Source organism: Callorhinus ursinus, unplaced genomic scaffold, assembly GCF_003265705.2.
Source record: "Callorhinus ursinus isolate GAN/ISIS: 27379988/994484 unplaced genomic scaffold, GSC_fseal_2.0 scaffold17, whole genome shotgun sequence".
NCBI classification, from domain to species: domain Eukaryota; kingdom Metazoa; phylum Chordata; class Mammalia; order Carnivora; family Otariidae; genus Callorhinus; species Callorhinus ursinus.
Genome location: NW_027397079.1, coordinates 465322 through 488006, shown reverse-complemented (window position 1 = coordinate 488006; position 22685 = coordinate 465322). Strand labels below are relative to the sequence as shown.

The following is a 22685-nucleotide window of genomic DNA, read 5'->3' as shown; positions in this document are numbered from 1 at the left end:
CTACTGGGGCCCCCCAGGTGCGCGTCCCATCTCTGGAATAAGCGACGCCTCAGCCTGGCCCTGTCAGGGACTGGAGGCACATGAGACGTGCTGCGGGGTCTCCAGTTCACGGTGTCCTCGGCTCTCCGTGTCCCCACCGACCTCTGGCAGGCCTCCCAATAGATATAAGTACCATTCCGGTGTGTGACCTCATGACAGTTCTGCATCTCGCCCCTTCCTGTAGGTGACTGATGGCTGTCTTGGTGCTGTCCATCTTCTGCTTACCCTGTGGCCTCTACTCGTTCCCGTCTCTTCCCTGACGCCGCCAAGAAGGCTGCCACCGTCCCCAGCTCGCCGAGGCCTCCCTGCACCTGCAGGAGGTGCTAGCAGAGTGGAACGGCTGGGCTCCCCTCTGTGCTACCAACACGTGTTTGGGAAAAAAGAGAGCAAACTTCAGTGTCCTTCTAAGAAGAAACAATACCAAAAAAGACCAACACTGAAAACAGGCAAAGGACACACGTTAGGTAACTTACCGAAAACAAAAACACACAGTCGATAATACCAAGAAATGTGGACCCACCTTGTCCTTCGGGCAGGAAAACGGCACCGGGGGAAGGGCTCTGCAGCAGCCATCACTCAGGACGACCCTAACAGCTCACACGGGCGGCCTGGGCACCCTCAGACCTGTGGCGCCATCACCTGGGCTCCACTCATTTGCCTCAGGGGCGTGATGGCCGCACACCAGCTGGGGAACAGCAGGAACCAGCAGCACCCTGCCGGCCATGACGGTACGCGGCCAGTAAGACCCACGTTTTCAAACATGCTTCTGAAAACACGGCTGGTTGTCAAATGGAAAGGGGAAACAGACGCCCTGGGTTCCACGCCACATCTAGAGGGCAGGATGTTGTTGGCCCTCAGCACCAGGTCAGCACAGACAGCGACACTGAAAAGCCAGAATCTTTATTTACAAACACGCAAAACCGCAAGCCATTTTAATATGCTTAGAAGAAGAAAACATTAGAGGAGAAAGGAGCAGTGACTTTCGGGGGTTCACACCGCTCTCCCACAGCGCGGGGGTGGGAACTGCTCTTTGTAGCAGGAACAGTGGTCTCGGGGGGCAGGGTGATGGGGGACTTGTATATTTCATAACACCTTTATTTTCAAAATCATCTAAAATAGACATGCATTATTTTAAAAAATAAAACAATCTTTTAAAGGATTAAATCAACGATATCAAAACCACAGACACTACTTTTTCAGGAAGATGCAAAATCGATGAAGTCAAATGAGTCGATAAAGATGATTTATTACTTTGTCTAGGAAAGCACTTCCAGGACAGTGAAGGGGAGGCTGCACTGGGCGGTCCCACCACCCACACCGTGGCTGGCCACAGACTGACCACGGACACAATGGTACCACACGCTGCCCCCGGCGCACTTCGCATTTGACGAGGACTCACTTGGACACAACCAATGCAGTTAAGATACATATTAAGAAAAATAAATATTCTGCACCCCGTATTTACAAGGATCAACTGTTCTGTCCCCTGCCCCTAATTACTACAAAATCAGGAAGCTATGATTTGACAATTAAGCACAGTATTAGCTGTTAGTGTCAGTTTGGCACAGACGTGGTGCTAAAAATCCAGAATCTTACTGAACCATATTTATAAACACACAAAGTTGCAAACCTTAATGGCCTTAGATAAAGAAGATTTTTTTAGAGAAAGCAGGAACGATTTTACTTGGGTTCCCCAACCGCTTTCACAACAAACCAACACCCCTGCCGTGTCCAGGTGGGGAGCGGGGAGGTGCGTTGTCCGTGTTCGTGTCACTCCTTGGAGACGGCACAGCGCGGCGAACCCCTTCCACTGGGAGGGCGGGTGGCGGGCGGGGCGCCTTCAGAACTTGAACAGGTCGATGAAGTGCTGTGGTGACACGGGCATGAAGCAACTGTCGGGATCGGTGGCGGTGCAGGGGTGCCCCGAGTCCTGCAGGAGCAGAGGAGAGGCATCACCACAGAGCGCCTGGCCCCATCACAGTGCTGTGTGGAGCACGCAGACCCGCGTTCCAAAGACAGCCAGCCACGGGGAACTGTCAGCAGAGACAGGTGGCCCAAGCCAGAGGGCCCGGGACCGGGGGTTCTCTGCCTCCCTGGCCTGGCCCCACACCTCCATTCCTGTGCTGTTCCTCTGCTCCCCTCCTGGTGCCCCCCAGGAGCTCGCACTCGCTGGAGACCGGGATCCTGTTCAACAGGAAGAATGACTAAGGGAACAGGTGCTCTGTCCCTAAGACCGACAAGCTTAAAAGGAGGAGGAGCCTAAGGAGCACAGGCCAGGTCAGCCCGCGAGGCACCTGCCGTGGGGCACCAGTACCTGAATGAAACCTCACGGACACGACTATAATTTCCCCCTCAGGACAATGTCCCCCCAAGGACATCCCGAAAACGGCTCGTAGGGGCAGTTCTGGCTGGCTGGGAGCATGCATGGACACGACACGAGGCCTGGTCTAGCACAGAGGTACCTTGAACAACAAAGCAAGGCGGCAGTCCTTTGAGATCGTGGAGAAAGAACCAGGAGGAGTGCAGGGAAGGGAGGGAGAGAAAGGAAAACCAACGTTAGAGAGAGAGCAGGCTGCACGGGCATTAGCTTGGACAGCAATGATCTACAAACGCAGGTGAAACCATCCGGCAGTGAAGACGTTTGCAAAGCCAGCACGTCGAGCATGAGGACCCGACCGTCCTGACACCAGGCCCGGCACTGCCCTTGCCTTGGGAGCCTCGGCTGAACACTGGCCAGGCTGCAGCCCGAACCACTCACGACTCCCCAAAGCACACGCAAAGCGAGGCTGAAGTCTCCAGTTTGTACCGAAAACATCTGTAACATATTCTGGAAGGTCATTCATTCTCCCTCACATCCCAGCATCTGGTTTGCCAAGTGCCCACCGTCCATCGTAGACACTTTCACTCTGGCTTGTCTGTGCTTTGTCTGCGCCCCAGCCACAGCAGCCCGCTGCCTTCCCCACACGTTCCCCAGCCACCCACCCGCCCCCCGCGTGCCAGCCATCCATGTGTCCTGTAGACACAGCATGCGAGCAGGCCGGGAGCCTGCTGCTCATCGCAGAGCTGCCTGTGACCTCTCCCGATCCTGCCCGGGGCCCCGGACCTGCTGCAGACGCTGGTTCTGCATGTACTTTGGTGGCAGACACACCACGACAAAGGTCCTAGCCTTACCTGGCTCCCCAGCCTGCCCACACCAGGCTTTCACTGGTGTTTCGTACAGAGCTTCGGTTGCTGCCTGTGTAAGAACTGAGGGAGGGCGCCTTCCCAGGGGCCTCCTGAGGCCCTGAGACCAGATCCCACTCAGGGACCTACTGCAACGGCACCATGAGGGCACCGTTGCGGGTTTGCGTCGGCCCCACTGAGCCCCAGAGGCAGGGACGCAGGGAGCGGTGAGCCTGGTCCCAGTGGGTGAGACCCCCCCGCCCATTATCCTCTGCTGTGTGCGATGTGCACGCAAGCCTCCCCTCGTGCCCCAGGGCTGGTGACACAGGCCCGCCGTGCCCGCCTGTGGCCCTGTTCCCCCCCACCGACACACCTGCCACTCCCTCACCCGTCGGACCCAGGCAAGAACACGCCTGCTCACGGATGCTCTGCCCTCGAGGGACCGTGTTCTACAACACGGCTGTGACTGCAGAGCACGGAACACACACCGCTGTTCCACTGTGACACCAGAGCCCCACTGAAACAGACGGCAGGGACCTAGAGATAAAACCCCACGTGACGCTGCTGACCTTCCATGTCCTAAGTAAACCATTCAAGTAACGCAGGAAGCACCCTCCATGCCACTGCATTCATGGCTTGCCGTGGACAATCTGAAAACCGCAAGTGACGCTACCGCCAATGTATTTGGAGAGGAGAAAAACCTCAAGGCGTTGTCTCCTTTCCAACAATGCAAAGTTTGCCATGTGATCCATCTGACAAGTCACAGATAAACGCACAGCAAAAAGCAGAGCAGGGATGCTGCTGACCAGGCAGGAGCCAACGGCCATCCCCCCAAGAGCGCGGGGGGCCACTCCCACGCAGGCGCACACACGGATTGTGCTCGCCGGCGAGCAAGCAGGGACATCGCAGGACATAATGTATTCGCGGTCAAGGAATCTGTGGGAACACATCCCAGGATGGAGGAAAATGGACTGTGACATGAACTCCCCTCCGACCGCAGACAGACGGAGCCCCCGTCTGTGCAACGGGAAGTCACAGGGTGAAGGGCTGCCCGCACCCCAGAGCACTTGGATTCCAAGTGTGAGTTGGGAGACACTGGTTCAGTTTTGATCAAATATGAAAACCGCGTGTCGCTCTGAGAGGCTAGGACCTCCCTGCTGCAGGGGCTTGGCGTGGGGGGAGCTGCGAGGAGGCACCCGCACGGGGTCCCAGGGGCACAGGGCAGGAAGCCAAGTGTGGGGCACCCGCTCAGAAACGTTCTTACTTTATAAAGGACGGGGACGCTTTGGCCCCTTTTTCTCAGGCTGGCAGGAACGCGGCACCGCCCAGAACCAAGTGCCAGGGGCCCCGGTGTCCCTGGAGACCCACGTCCCCGAAGCAGAAACAGACGCTTCACTGCCTGACGTTTCTGACTCAAGCTGCAAGCTGTATGGTTTACTCCCGTGAATCTATTCCCCCGCCCCGATACTTGGTGAAATCAATCTCACGTTCTCATCACAATTTCCCATTCTTTCTACCCTTACACCTAAAACAGAGGCAAAGAATCTGCGTGAGCCCCACTGAAGGCCCGAGGCAGTTACCTTCCAGAAGAGGATGCTGCAGTGACGGCAGAAGTGTAGGGTGTCCCCGTACTGCTCCCGGGGCGGGTAGTGCTTCTGGAGCGCGAAGTACATCAGCTTCCACTCCACGTGGCCCTTCTCCGACAGGATCAGATGTCTGCAGAACTGACACACAGATGCTGCTGAGCACCTGCACGTGACTTCACAGCACACCGGGGCCACATGGCATTTCAAGGGCCATGGAGTGCACGAGCTCAAACTCCCGTGGACTGAATCGGTGAGGGATGAACCACGTGCCCCACGGCGTGTGCAGCGGGACAGCATGTGGCAAGTGTGAGCACCCTGGTCTAGAATGACGCCCGTGAACTGTATCAAGGTAAGATCACGTCACATACGTGAGGTGTCTAGGACTTGTACCTGGAACAGGCGAGGGACACTTGTCTCTGCATGAAAAACACAACCTGATCGAAAACGGGGCAAAGGACCTGATGCCGAGAAGGCCAGGGCGCCACACCCCATCACCGAGGATGCAGACGAGGTGCCACTGCACGCCGCTAGCTCGGCCACGATGAAAAAAAAAAAAACAGTACCGTGGACACCTGGGTGGCTCAGTCATTGGGCGTCTGCCTTCAGCTCAGGTCATGACCCCAGGTCCCGGGACTGAGCCCCGCATCGGGCTCCCTGCTCCGCGGGGAGTCTGCTTCTCCCTCCCCCTCTGCCTCCCCCTTCCCCCTGCTTGTGTGCTCGCGTGCGCTCTCTGTCCGATAAATAAATAGAATCTTTAAAAAAAACCACCACCCGGTAACCAGGAGCACTGGTGAGGGTGCAGGGACGCCGGAACCCGTGTGCTTGGTGGCCAGCAACGTACGATAGTGCAGCCGCTGGGGACAACGGCGCGGCAGCTCCTCCAAATTTTGACTCAGCTGCCACGGGACCCAGGATTTCCACTCCTACGTGCACACCCATGTCCACACAAAAACGTGTACGGCAGTGTTCACAGCTGTAGAATTCGTCAAAGCCACAAGGTGGAAACAACCCTGACGTCCACCAGCCGTGGAGCGGAAACGGGGTCCGTCCGCAGACAGCGTGCTGACCAGCCCCGGAGCGTGGTGGGGCGCTGCAGGCTGCGGCCGGGGTGACGGGCAGGCGGCCCGCAGCGTGCTCCCACTGGGAGGGGAGGTTTTCCAGACCAGGGAATGGTGCAGGGACAGGGGCCGCTGAGGGGCCGCATCAGGCTGGTGCTTGCTGCCGAGGAGACGCTGCAGCATGTGAAGAAGCAGGGCGGACAGGATTCAGCCTTGGGAAACGGGGTCTGCCTCCTCTGCGGAGAAGTCACTTCTCTGTCCACTGCCCTCCGGACCCCTCACACCAGCCTCCTCATCTGTGCCCAGGGCGTGCGCTTCTGAGACCCGCTGCGCCAGGCCAGCCCCAGCGCCCTGGCCTCTCCTTCATCCATGCCTGCGCTCTCAGCCACCACCCTCCTCCCCGCCGCTGACGCGGCTTCTCCCCACTGCAGCAGGCCCCTCAAACAAACCCTCTGCTCCCAGCGCTTCCGCCGCCCTTCTAAGTCCGCCGGGAAAACCCCAGGACGTGGGGTGGCCGCTGCAGCCTCGTGCACAAGACTCTGAGAGCCAGAGGCACCGGCTGTTTTCCCAAGGACACCGCACCCCCAGGCCCATCCTCTCAGACTGACAGCCTCCCCTGGGCCACATATCCCTGATCCCGCCCTCTGCTCTTCTGTCGGGGCCACGGGCAACCCCGCCTCTGATGTGCTGCATCTGGTGCCCCCGCATCCCGCCCCCTGCCGCCCTGTGCGTAGCAGGTACCCCACACATGTGTGCAGCTCTCACGGAGCCCTGCGTGAGGAGTGAGCACATTGACACCCAGCAGCTCACACGGGAAGGCGCTTCGAGCCAGTTCCCACCCTGGGTCTGCAGGCACGGGGTGCAGAGAGGGGAGGCTGGGAGAGCCGGGTGCAGACGCTGGGGCAGGCGAGGGACGCATGCCAGCCTCCCTCCCGGTGACGCGTCCCGCGCACCGGGGCCCGAGGCTGCCACACTCACCTGCTTCTCAGCAAAGTGGTACTGACAGAGTTTCTTCCACAGACGCCTGTCCTCGCTGAGCATGGACAGCGTCGGGGTCACCTGGCCAAGTGTGACGATGTCCCAGCCATCGGAGAGTCTGTACAGGATGTTGTTGAGCATGTGCAAAGGGAGGTCACTGAGCGTGAGGCCGTCGTTCACCTGCTGGAACGGAAATGGACAGGGTTTCATTGCATGTGATGCCCAAGAGCGCCAGGCTACAAGGAGGCCTAGCAGCCCGCTGAGAGCGTGTGCTTCAAAATGCAACACAACCAAAGAGACACAACCGAAGTGTCGCTGTCCCTCACACTTGGCCACGTGAGCCCTGAGCCCCCGTGTCGAGAGATGGGCAGGCCGCACAGGGACCCCAGAGGAGAGGCGGGAGCAGAACAAAGGCCGGTTTGTGCCCTCGGCTCCTCCAGACCCTGTCCATGTGCAGGATGCGCTCGTGAGACACGACACAGAGACCCCGCGTGGAGAGATGGCAGGGTTCGAGGACAGAGGAAATAAAGCCACCGATCTGCCACCAAGGCCCCGTCCAGCTGTCAGCATCTGGTATTAAATGTAGAAGCCACATCCTCCCTCCCACAAGCCTGCGGGTGTGTCCCCAAGAAAGGGCGCAACGTGGTAGGTGGGCAGAACCCATGCGTCATCCTATCAGGAGGGAGGGGAGGACACATGGACAGAAGAGGGGAGCACAAGGCGACAGAACTGGGGGGGCCAGAGGGGCGGGGGGCGGACGACAGTGTCGCAGCCTCGGGCTGGGCACGCACCCACCCCACCGCGCACAGAATGAGCCTGCTCGGTTCTGTGGGCTTGGGGACGCCTGCACACCGGGCCACAGCCTCATGCTTCTGACGTGGCTGACGGTCCTTGTCCCCAGGGGTTAGCCCTGAGGACGGCTGGCTTCTTTCTGGTTTCTGCTCTCTTCGGTGACCCCAGCGCCCCCGCACACAGCACACATCCACGGAGAAATGACCAGAGCGGGGCTGCAGTGAGGCGCTTAGAGGCTGGCTGTGCCGTTTTCCATGTCCTTGCCGCTGTGGCGTGGCCATCCTGTTAGAGAAATGCTCTCCCGGCACTGTGTGTGTGTGGGGACCCGGGAGGAGGCGTCCTCTGCCCCCCGACGGGGTGACAGCTCACGGCTCATCTTGGAGGATGCCTCAGCGGCAACCCCTGGCCGTGGGGTCCTTGGCAACGGCTGCCCATCTGGGGAACAGCTCGGCGCCCGAGATGTCACCGTGCAGCGTGGTCATGTGTGTCTCTTCGGGTCCCACCATCCCACAGGCACGTGTGCCTGTACCCCCGATGGCCTGCACAGCGTGAGCAGGTGACAAGGGGCTCACACGGAGCAGGTGTGACCACAGGGTCTTGTGGGCTGGCCCACGGCACAGCACAGATTGCGCTCGCGTGTGCCATTCCTGGCCAGGTCTTCACGCCGTTACGGAAACGACGGAGACGCATTCTAAACGGCTGCTTCGTGCCTCCTCCTTTGAAGAGGAGCTTCAGCGTCAGAAGGAGCTTGTGAACACCCTGCTGCAAACATCCTGAGGCTTGTCAGAGTGTGAGGTGGTAGGAAAAACCCTTGATGCACGAGGCGCGAGAACCCAGCGCCACGACACGGTCTCCAGCCCTGAGGTGACTGCCGACAAGACACACAGCCACCACACCAGCAGCTTCTGTCGAGACGGCTGTGACCAGTCCGACCTGAAGGGGCACGAGCGGCCTGCTGGACAGTCCATCGGGGGCGCGGGGCCTTCAGCTCAGCCCCCCACTGCCTGGCTCAGCCATTTCCCGCCATGAACCCCTTAACCACGTCGCCATGCGCAAAGAACACGGCTCTAGGAGGCCTTGCTAGCGCACCAGCCACAATGCTCCCCGCTTCCGTGGAAGCACATCTGTCCTCACTCGGGTCCCTCATGCTGCTGTAGCTCCTGGGGAACCGAGGACAGAGGACCTGGCGCGTGAGGGGCCATCGAGGGCTGTCCCACCCCCCGCCCGTCGCTGCCTCGGGGAGCTCTTGCCACCTTCCAGCACACAGCAGCAGCAAGGGGTCTGTCTCCACGGGCTGGACCCCAGACTCAGGCCCCAGGACTCTCGCACCAAGGCCCCTCACGTGCACGAGCTGGCCTGACCCCAGGACATGCACAGTCCCTGCTGTCCCGCCCAGGCTGCTCGGCTCCCAGCACACGGTGACCCCCCCCGAATCCAGGCTCCCGCCCATCTGGCCACACAGTTCTCTTCCCCAAAAGGCCTTTGGTCCCTGGTTTTGCAGTGGCCACTGGAGCTGCCTGCACCGGCTCATGGGGCCATGTCTGTGCGTGTGAGGAGTCAGTGTGACCGCAGGAGACACCATCACCCCCAGCTGGGGCTGCAGGGCACAAGGCCACGGGAAAGCCAGCTCCGAGCAGCCGGGCCCCGGTCAGGACGAGTCCCCACCACTGCCCTCTGTCTGTGCCGCCTCCGAATTGGTGTCAATGACAGAAAGACCCTAAAGGAGGCCAGCGGCTTCTTGATCCTGCCAGCCGGCCAAGGCGAGGAGAGACCCTGCCTCTGCTCCTTCCCCACTGGCATGCACGCCAGCCCAACTCCCTCCCGCCCTCCTGCCCTGTGCTGAACGCACACTTCTCTCCAAATGACACACTTCCCAGCCTCAAGCTCCCGTGCTGACCACAGACCCCAGTTCACTAGCTGCGGTGGCCGGCCACGTGAGGCACGACTGGGACCTGGGTGCGTGGCTGTCCGTGTGGTTTCCACACTGTGTGCGTGTCCACCTCACAGACGGACCTTCCGACCACAGCCCTCAGCGTTGGGGGACACATGTGACGGCTCGTCCGGACCCACCTCACCAACGCTGAACGCAGGATTCCTCGCTGTAACTTCAAGGCATAATTAGGGAACCTCTACTCTTCTGTAAACCTGTTCACATGGCAAATGGCTCAAAGCTGAGGCTTCCCACAGTCACTCCTGACAACAGCTGCTTTCATGTGGGGCCCGGGACGCAGGGGTGAGCACGCACCATCACCACGCCAGGAGGGCAGTTTGGAGAACAATGGGTCACCTCTCGGGCCCTGAGAGACACGTTCCATTTCTTCTTTCTCTTACAGAGTCCCAGGGAGGCACAAAATACCCCCGAGACGCAGACCTGAGCTGACAGCATTAACACTCCTGCAGGTGAAACGAGTTCCTGGCATAAACAAACCCGGGCAGAACCAGCGGTGTGACCTGCACCATCTTCTCCCCTAGTCTCCCCCATTCACTCTGCCCAAGGACCACACACGACCCCGGAGGACAGCAGGGAAGGGGGCAGCGCGGACCCTGTGTCGCACAGAGTCACTGGCAGAACAAGGCAGCCGTGACTCGTGGGCGGGTGTCTTAGCCCCAGACGTCTCATTTTCCCCGGAAGGCTCATCACCCGTCCCCTTCTCCATGACGACCATCCCCACAGTCTGCCCAAAAGCAATCTACGCCACCACAGGGCCTTCTGGCCCAAATGCACCTGAAAACAAACGCTCCAACAAGCGGGCAGGGTCTTTCACGCGCCCCCGCGGGGGCTGACGACTCTCGCGTGTGACCCAGAGCGCGTCCCGCACCTTAGTGACCTGCAGGTTCTGCAGCTGCTGCTGCCAGTGGAGGATGGTCTCCAGACGGCAGATCCAGATGTTGATGTTTCCCACCAGCACGGACTTCCCAACGCCCCGGATGAGGATGCACAGGGTGGAGCTCAGGTCCTGCAGGAGGTCCTTGATGAGGCGGGGGTTCTGGTGGTCGTCGAGGACTGGAACGCACAAGAACACAGACTGTGGGAAGGTAAGAGAGACCCAGTGCCACGCCCGTCCACGCAGCACCCAGCGTGGACACACCACGGAAGAGGAAGGGGGTCCCGACCCGCGCCCAACGTGTGCGAACCCAGGGGCCGTGGTGTTGACGGGACGGACCCCGCATGACTCCGCTCAGAGCGGAGGGGTCAGAGTTCGATGGGACGGGGGTCAGTGCAGGACCACAGGACGTTCTGGTGGCAGGTGGAGAATGGGCTTCATGCAACCAAACTGTGTGTTTAAAAATGATTAAAATGGTAAACTCAGGGTATGTGTATTTTACCACAATAAAAATAATGAACTAATTTCACTGCGACCCCAAACGGGCATCATTTCTGAGACACAAGTGTGATGAAATTTAAAAGATTTAAATTTAAATTTAAAAGAACATCAAATATTGCCTAGTGTGACTCTAGCTGCATCAACAATTTTGGCTTTAAAATTGGCAGTGTCTGTTTTCCCTTACACTCATCCCAAGGAGCTTACACACGTGATCAAGTCACATACATGCATAAACTCCTGGTGTGAGAGTTAAAGTTCCTTTCCTATCGGCCAGGGATCGATCGAGACAGACTGAAGGTAAAGCCACAGGCTCATCTGAGGCCACGCTGGTTATGGAGGTGTACGGCCGCGGCGACAGGTGAAACTCCCCTGAGACCCAGGGGTTCTTCGTCCTCCTGTGGGGACAGCCCGTCCCGATACGACAGCGTTACGTGGATGGAGGAATGAAGAGAGGCTCCATCTCCTCACACTGCACTTGTTATCAGACACGTCAGCCACCAACTTACCCTTCCGGACAATTTTGTCCAAAACGTTGAAGTAGTTCTTCTGCGCCACGCCGCTCAGCGACGTTAACTGGGATTTCGCAATTAGCTGCAGGAGCTGAAGGAGGAAGGGACGCGCGTTACTTAGGTCTGGAGGCAGAAGCCACAGGGACCTGCCGCCACGCTGGCTTGTCCTCTTCAGAGACCCCGCGCCTGTTGCTGTGGCGTTCGGTCATCTCTGAGGGTGGGACATGGTTTCGAAGGGCAGATCCCAGGGGACTTTTACCTCAGGCAGGTTCTCCTGAACGTTGTCTTTAACCGTTCCTTGGGCCCACCTTTCCCTTCGCATTCCAACCACAGGGCTGGGCCCCGGGGCCTGTGCAGCTGAGGGGACCTTCTGTCTCCCCTTCACGCCGTGTCCTCCTTCCTCGTCTGCCCACCGCTGCCCCTGCGTCCCTGCCCTGTGCCCCCGTGCCCGCTCCTCTCGGGCCCCTCACCCACCCGCCAGCGCCTCCCGAGCCCACACAGACCCATCTCCTACTCCCCACACCGTGCGCTGGGATCGGCCTCCATGGCCGCCCCCCTGACAAGACGCCGAAGTGCCAGGCGGTGGCGTCACGGCTCCGACGCGCCTCTGCTCAAGCTGCGTCCTGCACCGGTTCTGCGGGGACCCCAATACTGCTGCCCAGAAAAAGCTGCTCTCCGCACAGGGAACCCAGAGCCAGGCCTCCCTGGCCAGGTGGGAGCACACCTGTTCACTCCTCCCCAGACTGTTCCTGCCCCCCAGTCGACGCCGCTTTGAGTAATTACGCCTGCCTCCTGGTTCCACGAACACGGGATTCCCTACCTGCCCTCCCGCTCACCTTGCTGGTTTCCAGAGGGAGAAAAGGAACACACATAGACTGCGGACGGTACAATAGGACGATCACGCAATGATCTTCGGGGGAAAGCATCTAGCAACGCTTCCGCAAGCGTCCCCCGCTGCAGTGGTCCAGACACACGCCGCAGGGCACAGCCCACAGCTCCGGGCACATCAAACTGGACACGCCTGAGGCAGGCCCAGTCCTTCTCCCGGCTCCAGATCTTATCACCCACAGGTCACCCCCACCTGCCGGCTTCAGAGAGCCTTCCGTGATGTAAAATTTCATAATGTGATTTTTAAAAGTTTTCTCAATCTTGCACGTTTAACAAAAAAAGGAATGTGACCGAAACTCTGTAACACAGAGCGTTCTAACCAGCCGTCCTGAGCCTGAGGAGAACCGCGACCCCGCAGTCTGGGCTGGTGTCCTGGGTTGGCTTCAGGGCCTGAGACACCCCCTCCCCCTCCCGTCCCTATGCTCAGAGGCCAAGGGGCGTCCCGACACAGACTGCGTTTGAAACAAGCCTCCCGTTTGGGGATCAGCTCGAGCGCACGGTTTGTGAGTCGGAATTCCCACTTCTTGCTTTGTCCCTTTTCTCCCCTTTCCCAAGGACTCTTGTCTTATTCACAGACTTCTAGAAGCGGCAGAAGGACCGCTATTTCCTTTAAATTATATTGTGACGCAATTTACAATTTTACTCTCGTTACCAGACCCCTCGGTGGCCCCGTCATCATGCAGGTTGTCTTGTTGACAGTATCGGTGTGGGGACAGAGCCGGGCTGGGTCCCTGCAGACCCATGAGACGGACCTTTCAGGTTTCTGGAGGACGTGCTTCTGCCCTCTAAAGAACAAAAGCCCACATTCCCAGTGTTCCCACGCCGAGACACACCCGTCTACCATGATCATCAATTTATGCTGCATCACTAAAAATGTCAGACCTAAACATCGAATTTAATTTTGCTGAGGTCAAAGTGTCAAGTTAGTTGAAGAGCGCTTTCTGTGACTGAAAACCGGTGTCTCTCACAATACTGAATGTGAAATATGAGTATCTCAAAATTACATACAATTTTAATATACAATTTTAAACAGACACAAATCATAAAACTATCTTCCAAAGGTGATAGAACGATAAACAGGAAAGTCGGGAAAGGGTCAACCTCCAAGGAAGAAAATGAGGCCAAGAAGACACTCACGGACGGCGCGTCGGCCAACACACCGTTAGGAATGTCCTACTTGCCCAGTCACATGCTAGACACACACGCTCACGGTACTGTCATATTGTAGTAAACATATTCTTTACTAAAGTAAAACAAAGAAGGAAAACAGGCATCGGCATGAGGCCCCACACTGTCATCTTGGTCCTTCCTCTTTAATGAATCTTGTTCTTAGGAGAACTGACATATTTTGCTAGTAGCTTTAATCCAACATGTTTATGGGGACATGATTTAGCAAACACCTGGTGTGGTCGCCTCCAGCTGATTCCTGGATCGGAAGTAAGGAAGATTTAAGAAAAATACATCTTTTTTGTGCTAAGGAACACAGAAGACATCTTTTTGTGAAGAATCTTAAGTTTTATAATAAAGAATGAACTTTCTCCATTTCTAAATATCCAGTTTTCTTGAAAAGAGGAGGAACTGTAGATTCGGTAAAACAACCAGTAAAAATTTAATTATTTTAGAGTATCCTACAAGCCAGTTTGTACCTTCGCCAGAATTTGTGGTGAATATTTAACAGCGGTAGGAAATAACTGGCCTAAGTCACCAAACAATTCACATCCACAGTGGCTCGTTCGACCCTCTGTTTGCGCACCATGGGAAGAACACGCAGCCCCTGATCTGCAGGTGCTGGTTGTGGTGCTTGGTGGGGAGCGGGGCTCCGACATGGCGATCACTCACCTGCAACCAGCAAAGGTGTGGCTCAAGAGGACTGGGAACCTTAGAGTCCTTTTCAACAGCTTGAAAGGCCACCATTTCAAGATGTCATAGGATACATTTAGGAAAGTCACTTGTTTTCCTTGAGAGGGAAAGTTCTTAAAACTAAGAACAGCAAGGTCTCCATTGTCGGGGCAGTGGTGTGTGTGTGTCCCCTGGCCCCTCCTGTGCCCTAAGGCACCCCTCCCCACCTGCCTCCCACCCTTACATCTTGGGGCATAAATGGCCCTGTCCATAGCTGTGGCCCCTTTGTCTCGGTCACCCTGAAGAGATCATCCCAACACAGCCAACATGGAGCAGGGTACCATTTAACCAACGCACTCCCCACAGCAGCCTTCGGAGGTTCAGAAATGTGCCCGGGGGCCCCGGTAAATAAATGAGACTGAACCCAGACAGACAGCAAGGCTCCCTGCCCACCACCCGCCTCAGCCCCTCCCTGCGCACCGTGGCGTCAACTGGGGTTACTACACAGTCCTTGGCCGAGGTCAGGAAAGAGTTCAGAAACATTCGCATCACGAGATATTCTAGCCACAGAGGTCTTTCTCCTTGTCTTCATGACCCCACTATTTAAAGGATCCGTGAGACACTCCAGAAACAGAGGAGGCCATCCTCCAAAGCAAGTAACACTGGAACACAGATGTCCAGGACAAGGGGGCCGAGGCCGCGAGGGTCTCTGGGGAAGCAGCCGCCTGCAGAGAGGGACCAGCTCCAGGTACCAGGAGTCCACGCGGCCCCCAGCGGCCCCCGCAGTGGGGGAGGCGGGCCTTTCTTCTGGAAGCTGACGAGACAGACATGAAAAGCTGAAACAGGGGGAAACAGAAACAAATGACCCCCTGAAAAAACCTTCCTCCAAGAGAAGAAAAAATTCTCTTAACTTCAAAACTAACTCAGGACACAGGCCCACCGAGGAAGAGCCCAGTGGGCGCCCCCGGGCAGTGGCGCGCTCTGCTCCCCGGCTGTCCACACCCCGTCAGCAAGGGTCCCAACGCCGGCCCCAGTGGCATCAGGGTCGTCACCCCTTCCCCAAAAGTGAAGGTTTTCACAGGTTCCACTACTTGTCCTCCAGCGTTGGGTCACTCTGTAGCCGTGGCTGTGAACCTGCCGTCACCCTGGACCTGGACATCGGCTGCACCTTCCACATGACACCTCAGGAGAGCCTCCCAAGCTTTCCGCAGCTGAAACGGTCCTCCCTCAAAACACCTGTGAACAGTCATGCTCGGGCCCTCAGGGAAGAAGAGTATACACAAAACATGGCTGTTCTTCCCGCGGGTCAAACACCCCGCAGTCCCGTCAGCCTCCTGCTGGAGCTTCCCACAGCTACTGGGGCCACGCGCCAGGCACTGGGTGCTGGGAACATGGGACACCCTTTGTCTCAGCTCCAGAAGCTTGGAGCCAAGCCCTGCAGCTGCCCGGGATCCACAGAACCTGCCTCAGCCCACCTCACCCCAGCTCCTGGGGGACCCCAGGGAGGCCCTTTCCCCCTCACCTTGGGGCCCCTGGGGGAGGCCCTTTCCCCCCTCACCTCGGGCTCCTGGGGGCTCCTGGGGAGGCCCCTTCCCACCTCACGCCAGCTTCTCATTTTAAGGCTCCATGTGGACATAGACTTTTAGAGTTTGCTGTTCAACCCGGCAGATTCACTACTTAGAAATATTTCCTAGAAAAGCATGATAATTCTGATGATTCGATTGCAGCAGTTACATGGAAGGTCAGAACAAAGTACCCACCAGTAAAGGACATAAACGAAACTCCAAAACTCTGAACTTTTCATGTGGGCACCGTGGGCAAGACGTGGGCCTTTTGGGGCACCCTGGGGGTCCGGCCCTCCCGCCTGTTCACACTGCATCTTTCCGTGGGGGGGGGGGGCAGAGCCGTGCAACCCTGACCTGCTGTATCCTCCTGGTCGAGTTACTCAGCCACCCCTTACAGAAATCTGGTTTCCACCATTTAACTTTCTTCTGAGCCAGGAAGCTGCTGAGACACTCTTTCAGAATACCGTGTGCACTTCTGGAAAATCCCACCTCGCCAGTGAAACGCTGCTATCGGGGGACTCTCGGTCCTGTGAGACACCATCTTGTCTGAACTGGACTCTCCCACGACCCACCTCTCAAAGACTAGCCTCATGGCTTTGTTTGTTAGCCGTGTAGAAACATGTATAAACATTAACATTTGCTCATCCCCTAGTGTGACTAAGGGATTAACAAACTCCTTTCACAGGAACCCAGGATGAGTCGGGGCCTAAACAGACTACAGACAGGAGGTCTGCAAACAGTCCCATCCCCGGCCACGCCTGTTCCCCAAGCAGGTAACGAACCCTGGGGAATGCTGAACGTTTGTTAGCAATATTGCTAAGTATTTCTGTAATTAAATCATGGAGGGTGCACTCAAGTTTCATAAAACTAGGAAGAACACAGTACGCAACCCCATCCTCGATCTCATGAAAGTGCCCCACAGAATTCCAACAGGTGAGCGAGGGAACAGCTTCCTGAGCCAGGTGACACAGCCTCATTATGCTGGGAATTACGGGCTAACACAAGCTGGAAGAATGTGAAATATTTCAGAATATTAAATTTACCATCACGGGGAAAAACGGATGATCCTGTGAGTGGTTTTAAGTAAAGTTTAAGTCAACTGAACTGTCCATACGTACGACATGTCCAATTACAGGTTCACAGGGAATTAAAGTGAAGAACCAGCTCTGACACCCCCAGAAGGTGAACAGCGGGCATCTGAGAAAATGCAGGACAGGGCAAGAAGTGCACGTGTCTGGGAAGGAGTCCAAGCCTTGTTCTCGGTAGCACAGACCAACATATGGCATGGTCCTACCCGGGACTTAAAATTCTGTGCGTCCCCACAAAAGTATAAATAGGCACACACACTTGTGTACAGAAGAGAACATTTCCTGAATACCTGAGAAATGAACAGTGGCCACCCGTGGGGTAGGTGGGGCCACGGGGGGGGGGGCCTGCCCACCTGTGCGGGAGGAGGGGGGGAGGGGGGAGGGGGCGGCTCACAGCATCCCACGGCGTTGTGCAGCTCCCTTCACGAGCACATACTATCTTCTAACTACAAAGCGATTCCGATAAAAACTACCCGATTAGCGAGTCAGCACGTGGAAGCGGAAGAGTGAGTGACGCGCCAGCGATGGCAGAGGCCTCAGCCGTCTGCAGGAAAGAACCATGGACCTCAGGCACATGCCCCCTGCAGCCCAAGTGAAGGCGTAAACACTTGATGCTTCTGAGGGGACCTCCCCCAAGGAGTCCCTACTTTAGGAACACAGCACAGCTAACGTGTTTGCAAAGGTCGACAGCTGCCGCTTTCACAAACATCCTGAAAAAGGCACACAGCCCTTCAACCCGTGGCTGCCCCTGCCACCAGCACACCGCCCTGCTGTCCACGGCGTCGTTCTGGTTCCCAGAGGCACCGTCCGTCCCAGGGTGGGGGGCACGGTCTGTTCTCCCAGTGCTATGGGAGGGCCTGGGAGCCCGCAGGCAATAGGAGGCGGAAGAAGGTTACATCCACAGGAGACACCACCTGAGCTCCCAGCAAGGATGGACCAGCTCTGTGTTAGCCGGCCCTGGGTCTGTACCGGCCGCCGACCTAGGCTGCCAGGGCTCTGACAGCATGCCCTCACTCCACCGTGATGGAGGTGGCCTCGCACAAGTACTGGGGCTCTGCAGTGAGCAAAGCAGGCTGAGTCCCTACGCTCCAGGTGACCACCCACACAGGAGGGAGGCCATGCCCGGGGCAACGCCGGGCCTGTAATGGCCTGTGCCCGTCCCCCTCAATGTGGCTTCACTCACAGACAGGACCAGTGTTTATGGCAGACTGTGGCTGGAATCTGGTGCGGAAGATTCTCTGAAATTGCTAGCTTGCTGTTTCCAAGTGCCTGGTTAATCTTAAGTAAACTCTTCAAAATTCCATCAAATCTGTCTTCATTTTACTGAAAGTAAGCTCATAAAACTGACCAAAAATGCATTTACCTTACTTATGCATGACTTATAAATGGGATAAATGAAACGGGAGCTGAATTATGGATCAGATATTAAGAGTTGCTCACTCAGGGGCACCTGGGTGGCTCAGGTGGATGGGCGTCTGTCTTCAGCTTGGGTTGTGATCCCAGCATGCTGGGATCGAGCCCTGTGTCAGGCTCCCTGTTCAGGGGGGAGTCTGCTTCTCCCTCTCCTGCTCCCACTCCTGTCAAATGAATGGATAAAATCTTAAAAAAAAAGAACTGTTCACTCACCAAGGGTCAAATCTAAGCTGTAACTTGACTTGTCGTTTTTTCCTTTATCAATAAGGAAATTTTCAAGGTATATTATGAAATAACTGCAAACAGCTGATAAGAGAAAAACTACTACTGAGTGAAATATTTCAGTTTGCATTGATTTTCTGGAAGTAAATTTAATAGCTCAATACATTATACTAAGGCTTTTGGTAAACCGGCCAGGACAATTTTCACAAACTATTAAAACAGGAAGAAGCTGGTTTTGAATTAGAGATAGGTGTTAAGAGCAGTGTGACACCATGATGACCAGTTAGCCTGAAGCTGATATATGGCAGCACGTTTATGAAAAGCAACGTGGGCACTAGTGAAGAAGGACAATGACATGGCCCGCCGGTTGCAGGTGGCCTGAGTATGGGTGGACTCCCCAGTGCAGGTTGTCCATGTTGGCCCGGAGCAAGCACTGGTATCCGGACTCAGCTCCCGGCTGCCTGATGTGGGCACACGCACCTGCCCACTTACACGAATTCAGAAACCTGTCCTGGCGCAGGAGGGGTGGGACTGGCCCCCATCGCCCTCCCCAGGTCCTCTCCACACAGTCACTCCCCACGGTTCCTACCAGCACCAGGGGCAGGAGGGACCCAACGGCTCAGCCCCGATTCTGAGTCAGCTACACGTGCTTGAAGAACACGGCATCTAAAATTAATTTTCTCTTCTCCTTTAAAAAGTGGAGTGAGTACAGCTTGGAAAAACAACACTCATCCCTCAAAATCCGACGAAAATTGTGAAAAATTATTAAAGTAACCTAGATATAAAAACATTAAAATATTAACAGATAATCCCAAGAATGGCTTATCAGGAGACAACTTAGTTTTGATTTGCGTTTTAATTTTTTTATTTTTATTTAAAATTTTATTTATTTGACACAGAGAAAGAGAGTACAAGTAGGCAGAGGGAAAGGGAGAAGCAGGCTCCCGCGGAGCCCAGAGCCCGACGCAGGGCTCCATCCCATGACCCTGGGATCATGACCTGAGCCGAAGGCAAACACTGAGCCCCCCAGGCGCCCTGGATTTCTGTTTGTAGAAGACATAGAATTTCACACCTAACACAGTGAGAACGAAGGCCACACGTCCACTCCGAACTACGTATCTTTACCTCAGCAACTGACACCATTTGTAATTGGATGCTAAACTGATAATAATTTTTACTAATTAGTAAAACTAATACTAAATTTTATTCAGAAAACATGTAATAATTATTGATTAGTCTCAGTTTAAAATTGCTAATTTCTAAGGGAACAAGAGAATCTCATACAGAATGTTGAAAAGTACATATTCTTAATTTCTTTCATACAAATCCTCAGGGAAACCATCACTGAATACCTTTAGAAACATAAGGAAATTCAAACACAATGCCACCTCACGCCTTGTTTGTATGTGTTCCAACATTAATGGGTGCAGACAGCTCAGCATTAATTATGGGAAGAAGTCCACGAGGATCCTCTTAGCTGCTGACTAGGAAAAGTTGCTATAAACATGTAAAGCAGCACAAAAATCCCAAGCAGAGGCTCCTGCAGACAAGGTTGTCTACTGTCAGTGAGGTCAAGTAGCACATGCCCCTCTCCGGAGCGCATGCCCTGCTGGGCAACAAGGAAAGCGCCCAAGCACGCGGAGGAGGCCCCGCATCTCCATGGAGGAGAAGGCAGCGAGCGGAGTGGGGCCCAGGGGTTCCCAAGCACATCCAGACATGAAAACACAGAATGCAACTGGGGGAGAGCCGGCGAGCCGGCGTGGGTGGAGAAGGTGCCAGAGGGCGGGCAGGGGGCTAAGATCCACAGCATGTCCACAGCGGCACGTGCACCGATGCATCGCTGAGCGCTGGTTTCTGTCCCTGCTCTTAGCAGAAGGCGTACATAGCAAGTGGGTTTTTGGAAGGCAGCCCTGCTGGCCTTTGAAGGGGGTGCCAAGGGGCAGGGGAAGGGGGTGAGAGGTGAGGATTCCCACCGAGCAGTGACTGAGCCGGGCAAGCCTCGCGCACTTGGCCTCAGCACCTCCCCGGGTCACCAGGCTCCTCACTCACCATCTCCGCGGGACGGTACAGAGACATGTGGTACTTCCAGGAGGGCACAAGACCATTTCAGTCAGCAAGGCACGCAGTACATTTTAACTTTATACTTACGCATTTTTTATGTATCAGAAAACAACCAGCAGAGGAAACATACAGTTTCACAGCCCTTACTGCTGGGATGAGGCTAAAAAAGGTATTTTCATTTTCAAAAAGATGAAAGACCTCTTCAGCGGGTAAGAGTGTGGCATGCAGATGGAACGAACAAATTGTGAGGAGGTTCGGGTGATGGGAAGGACAGACTCTGGCCCATGGACCCGCTTCGTCAGAGCACAGAGTGCTCATGCCCTTGCGGAGTCCCAGCTCCGACCCAGCAGTGAAGTCCCTCTACCTCGACGTGAAGGTGCTCAAGAACGGCAAGGACCCAACTCAGGTCGTCCTGAACTCTAAGAGGGTGTGCAGAGAAACAATTACTGAACAGAGACCTCTGTGCTCACGCACAGTTTCCTGGCCACTGAACTCTCGACACTCTGAACCGGCTGAGTCCAATCGCAGTGCCTCACCCAGAGAGGAGTTGAGTGATGGACATGCCCCGTTGGCCAGGGTGCACATCAGGATACACCCCATCGGCCCAGAGAGCGGGACTCCCGGGAAGCACGGGCAGCAGAGGGGCCCCCCCCACACTGGTCACACACGGCGCCCTGGCAAGCTCTGACTGGGGCCAAACCAAACAGGTACTATTACATCAGGTGTAAAGTGATTTAACCCCAGTATTTCTGTCCTGCCACTAACACTTTTAATTCCCTAGAAGCCGTTAAGGAAACTTTGCCTATAATACACATTACATAAGATATATATTCTTTTTGAGCCAAGATAAAAACGTCTTCTACAAATAGATCATTAGTGCAATCAAGGCACAATCAAGGCTTCTGTGGAGACCCACTCTGTGTCAATCCCCTTTCTCCTACCAGCTCACTGCTTGTCTGTGGAGCAGGGCTCACCCTTCTGGGGGACACGGAGTAGAAAATGCAGGTGAAACCATCAGGTCAGAGTCTCGGGAAGAGCCTGTACTCACCCCCTGGGTCTCCCACGGCAATGCACCTGCACGTGCGGCCAGGTGAAACTGGCAACGTGGGGCAGCCCCGGGGAAAAAGCACGTGGGACGAGGGGCACCAGCGTGGGAGAAACCCCCACTATTTCTGTCTCCTCCTGAGCTCACTCCTCGTGCTCTGCCTGCATCACAAACACAGCTTAGCACCAGCGCCAGAAGCGTCTTGAATACGTACACTCGTCACCTTCAAAACCCAGCCCATCAAGTGTCCTCGAAATGGTTTTTGAAATAGAAGACTTACTTTGACCACGTAGGTGAACCTTCGAATATCCTGAATTGCACTTGAGAAGTCTAAGCGATTAAAAGCCTCTCCCAAAGTACAATAGCCGTGCCTCTGGAAAAACAGACACAAGACAGTTGAAATCCATAATTAGTCAATTAGTCAAAATAAAGTGACAGTTAATGTCTGTGCAAATTTTTTCTTAAATTTTTGCAAAGGGCATTTGTTTTTATGATGTATTCCATGTTTAGATTAGCATGGAGTAAAATAGCAATGCTAAATATAAGTCGCGTATAGTGAAGACACTATGCTCTGCCATCTTACAGCACTATGGACACGACAAAGAAATACTTATTAAATATCTCGTTGATTTCCCTTGTGCGGACAAGCGGGAAACTGAAATCACAATGGGATGTGCTCTGGGCTAAGCACCTACAGATGCACAAACCATCTGCCCGGCTACTATGAAGATGTGCCCGCTAGGAACACCCAATTCCTCTGCAGGGAGCCCCGTGCAGACCCCACGGGTCTGGAGGGTGCCCTGCGCACCGGACCAAGGCCCAAGGCCCAGGGCTGGGGAAGTGACTATGTGTGGTTTCCAGGTGGGGAGCCGAGGGGATGCCTGGCAGTGACACCCAGGAGCTGGTCGTCTGACCCACAGGAGCCAGAGCCCAGGGAACAGATGAACACATGGGACGTGTTTTCAGTACTGAAAACATTGCCATCTATTTCAGCTGTGTGTCCCTCATGATGGGCCCTACAGTCTACACTGGTTTACACAGGGTTGTACACTGGGTGTCAGGAGTCATTTCAAACTCAAGCTTCTGCATTTGAAATCCTGAGAGTATACAGAGA

At 55.5% G+C, this 22685-nt stretch overlaps 1 protein-coding gene across 9 annotated transcripts in view; it reads right to left on the bottom strand.

The window, feature by feature from the left end:
- Positions 1-1265: 1265 nt before the first annotated feature.
- Positions 1266-22685, bottom strand: part of FBXO25 (F-box protein 25) — a 56943-nt gene continuing 35523 nt past the window's right edge. For 3 of the 9 annotated variants that reach the window (XM_073902236.1, XM_073902235.1, XM_073902237.1), the window contains exons 5-11: positions 21852-21944; positions 11448-11541; positions 10435-10619; positions 6824-7006; positions 4782-4917; positions 2502-2528; positions 1266-1969 (exon numbers count right to left, since the gene is read on the bottom strand). In XM_073902236.1, coding sequence (XP_073758337.1) covers positions 1743-1969; positions 2502-2528; positions 4782-4917; positions 6824-7006; positions 10435-10619; positions 11448-11541; positions 21852-21944 — 945 coding nt within the window. In that variant the 3' untranslated portion in view covers positions 1266-1742. Of the gene's footprint in view, positions 1970-2501; positions 2529-4781; positions 4926-5628; positions 6020-6823; positions 7007-10434; positions 10620-11447; positions 11542-21851; positions 21945-22685 lie in introns of those variants that run through there. The other 6 variants (XM_073902238.1, XM_073902239.1, XM_025886012.2 and 3 more) reach the window with 6 other exon arrangements.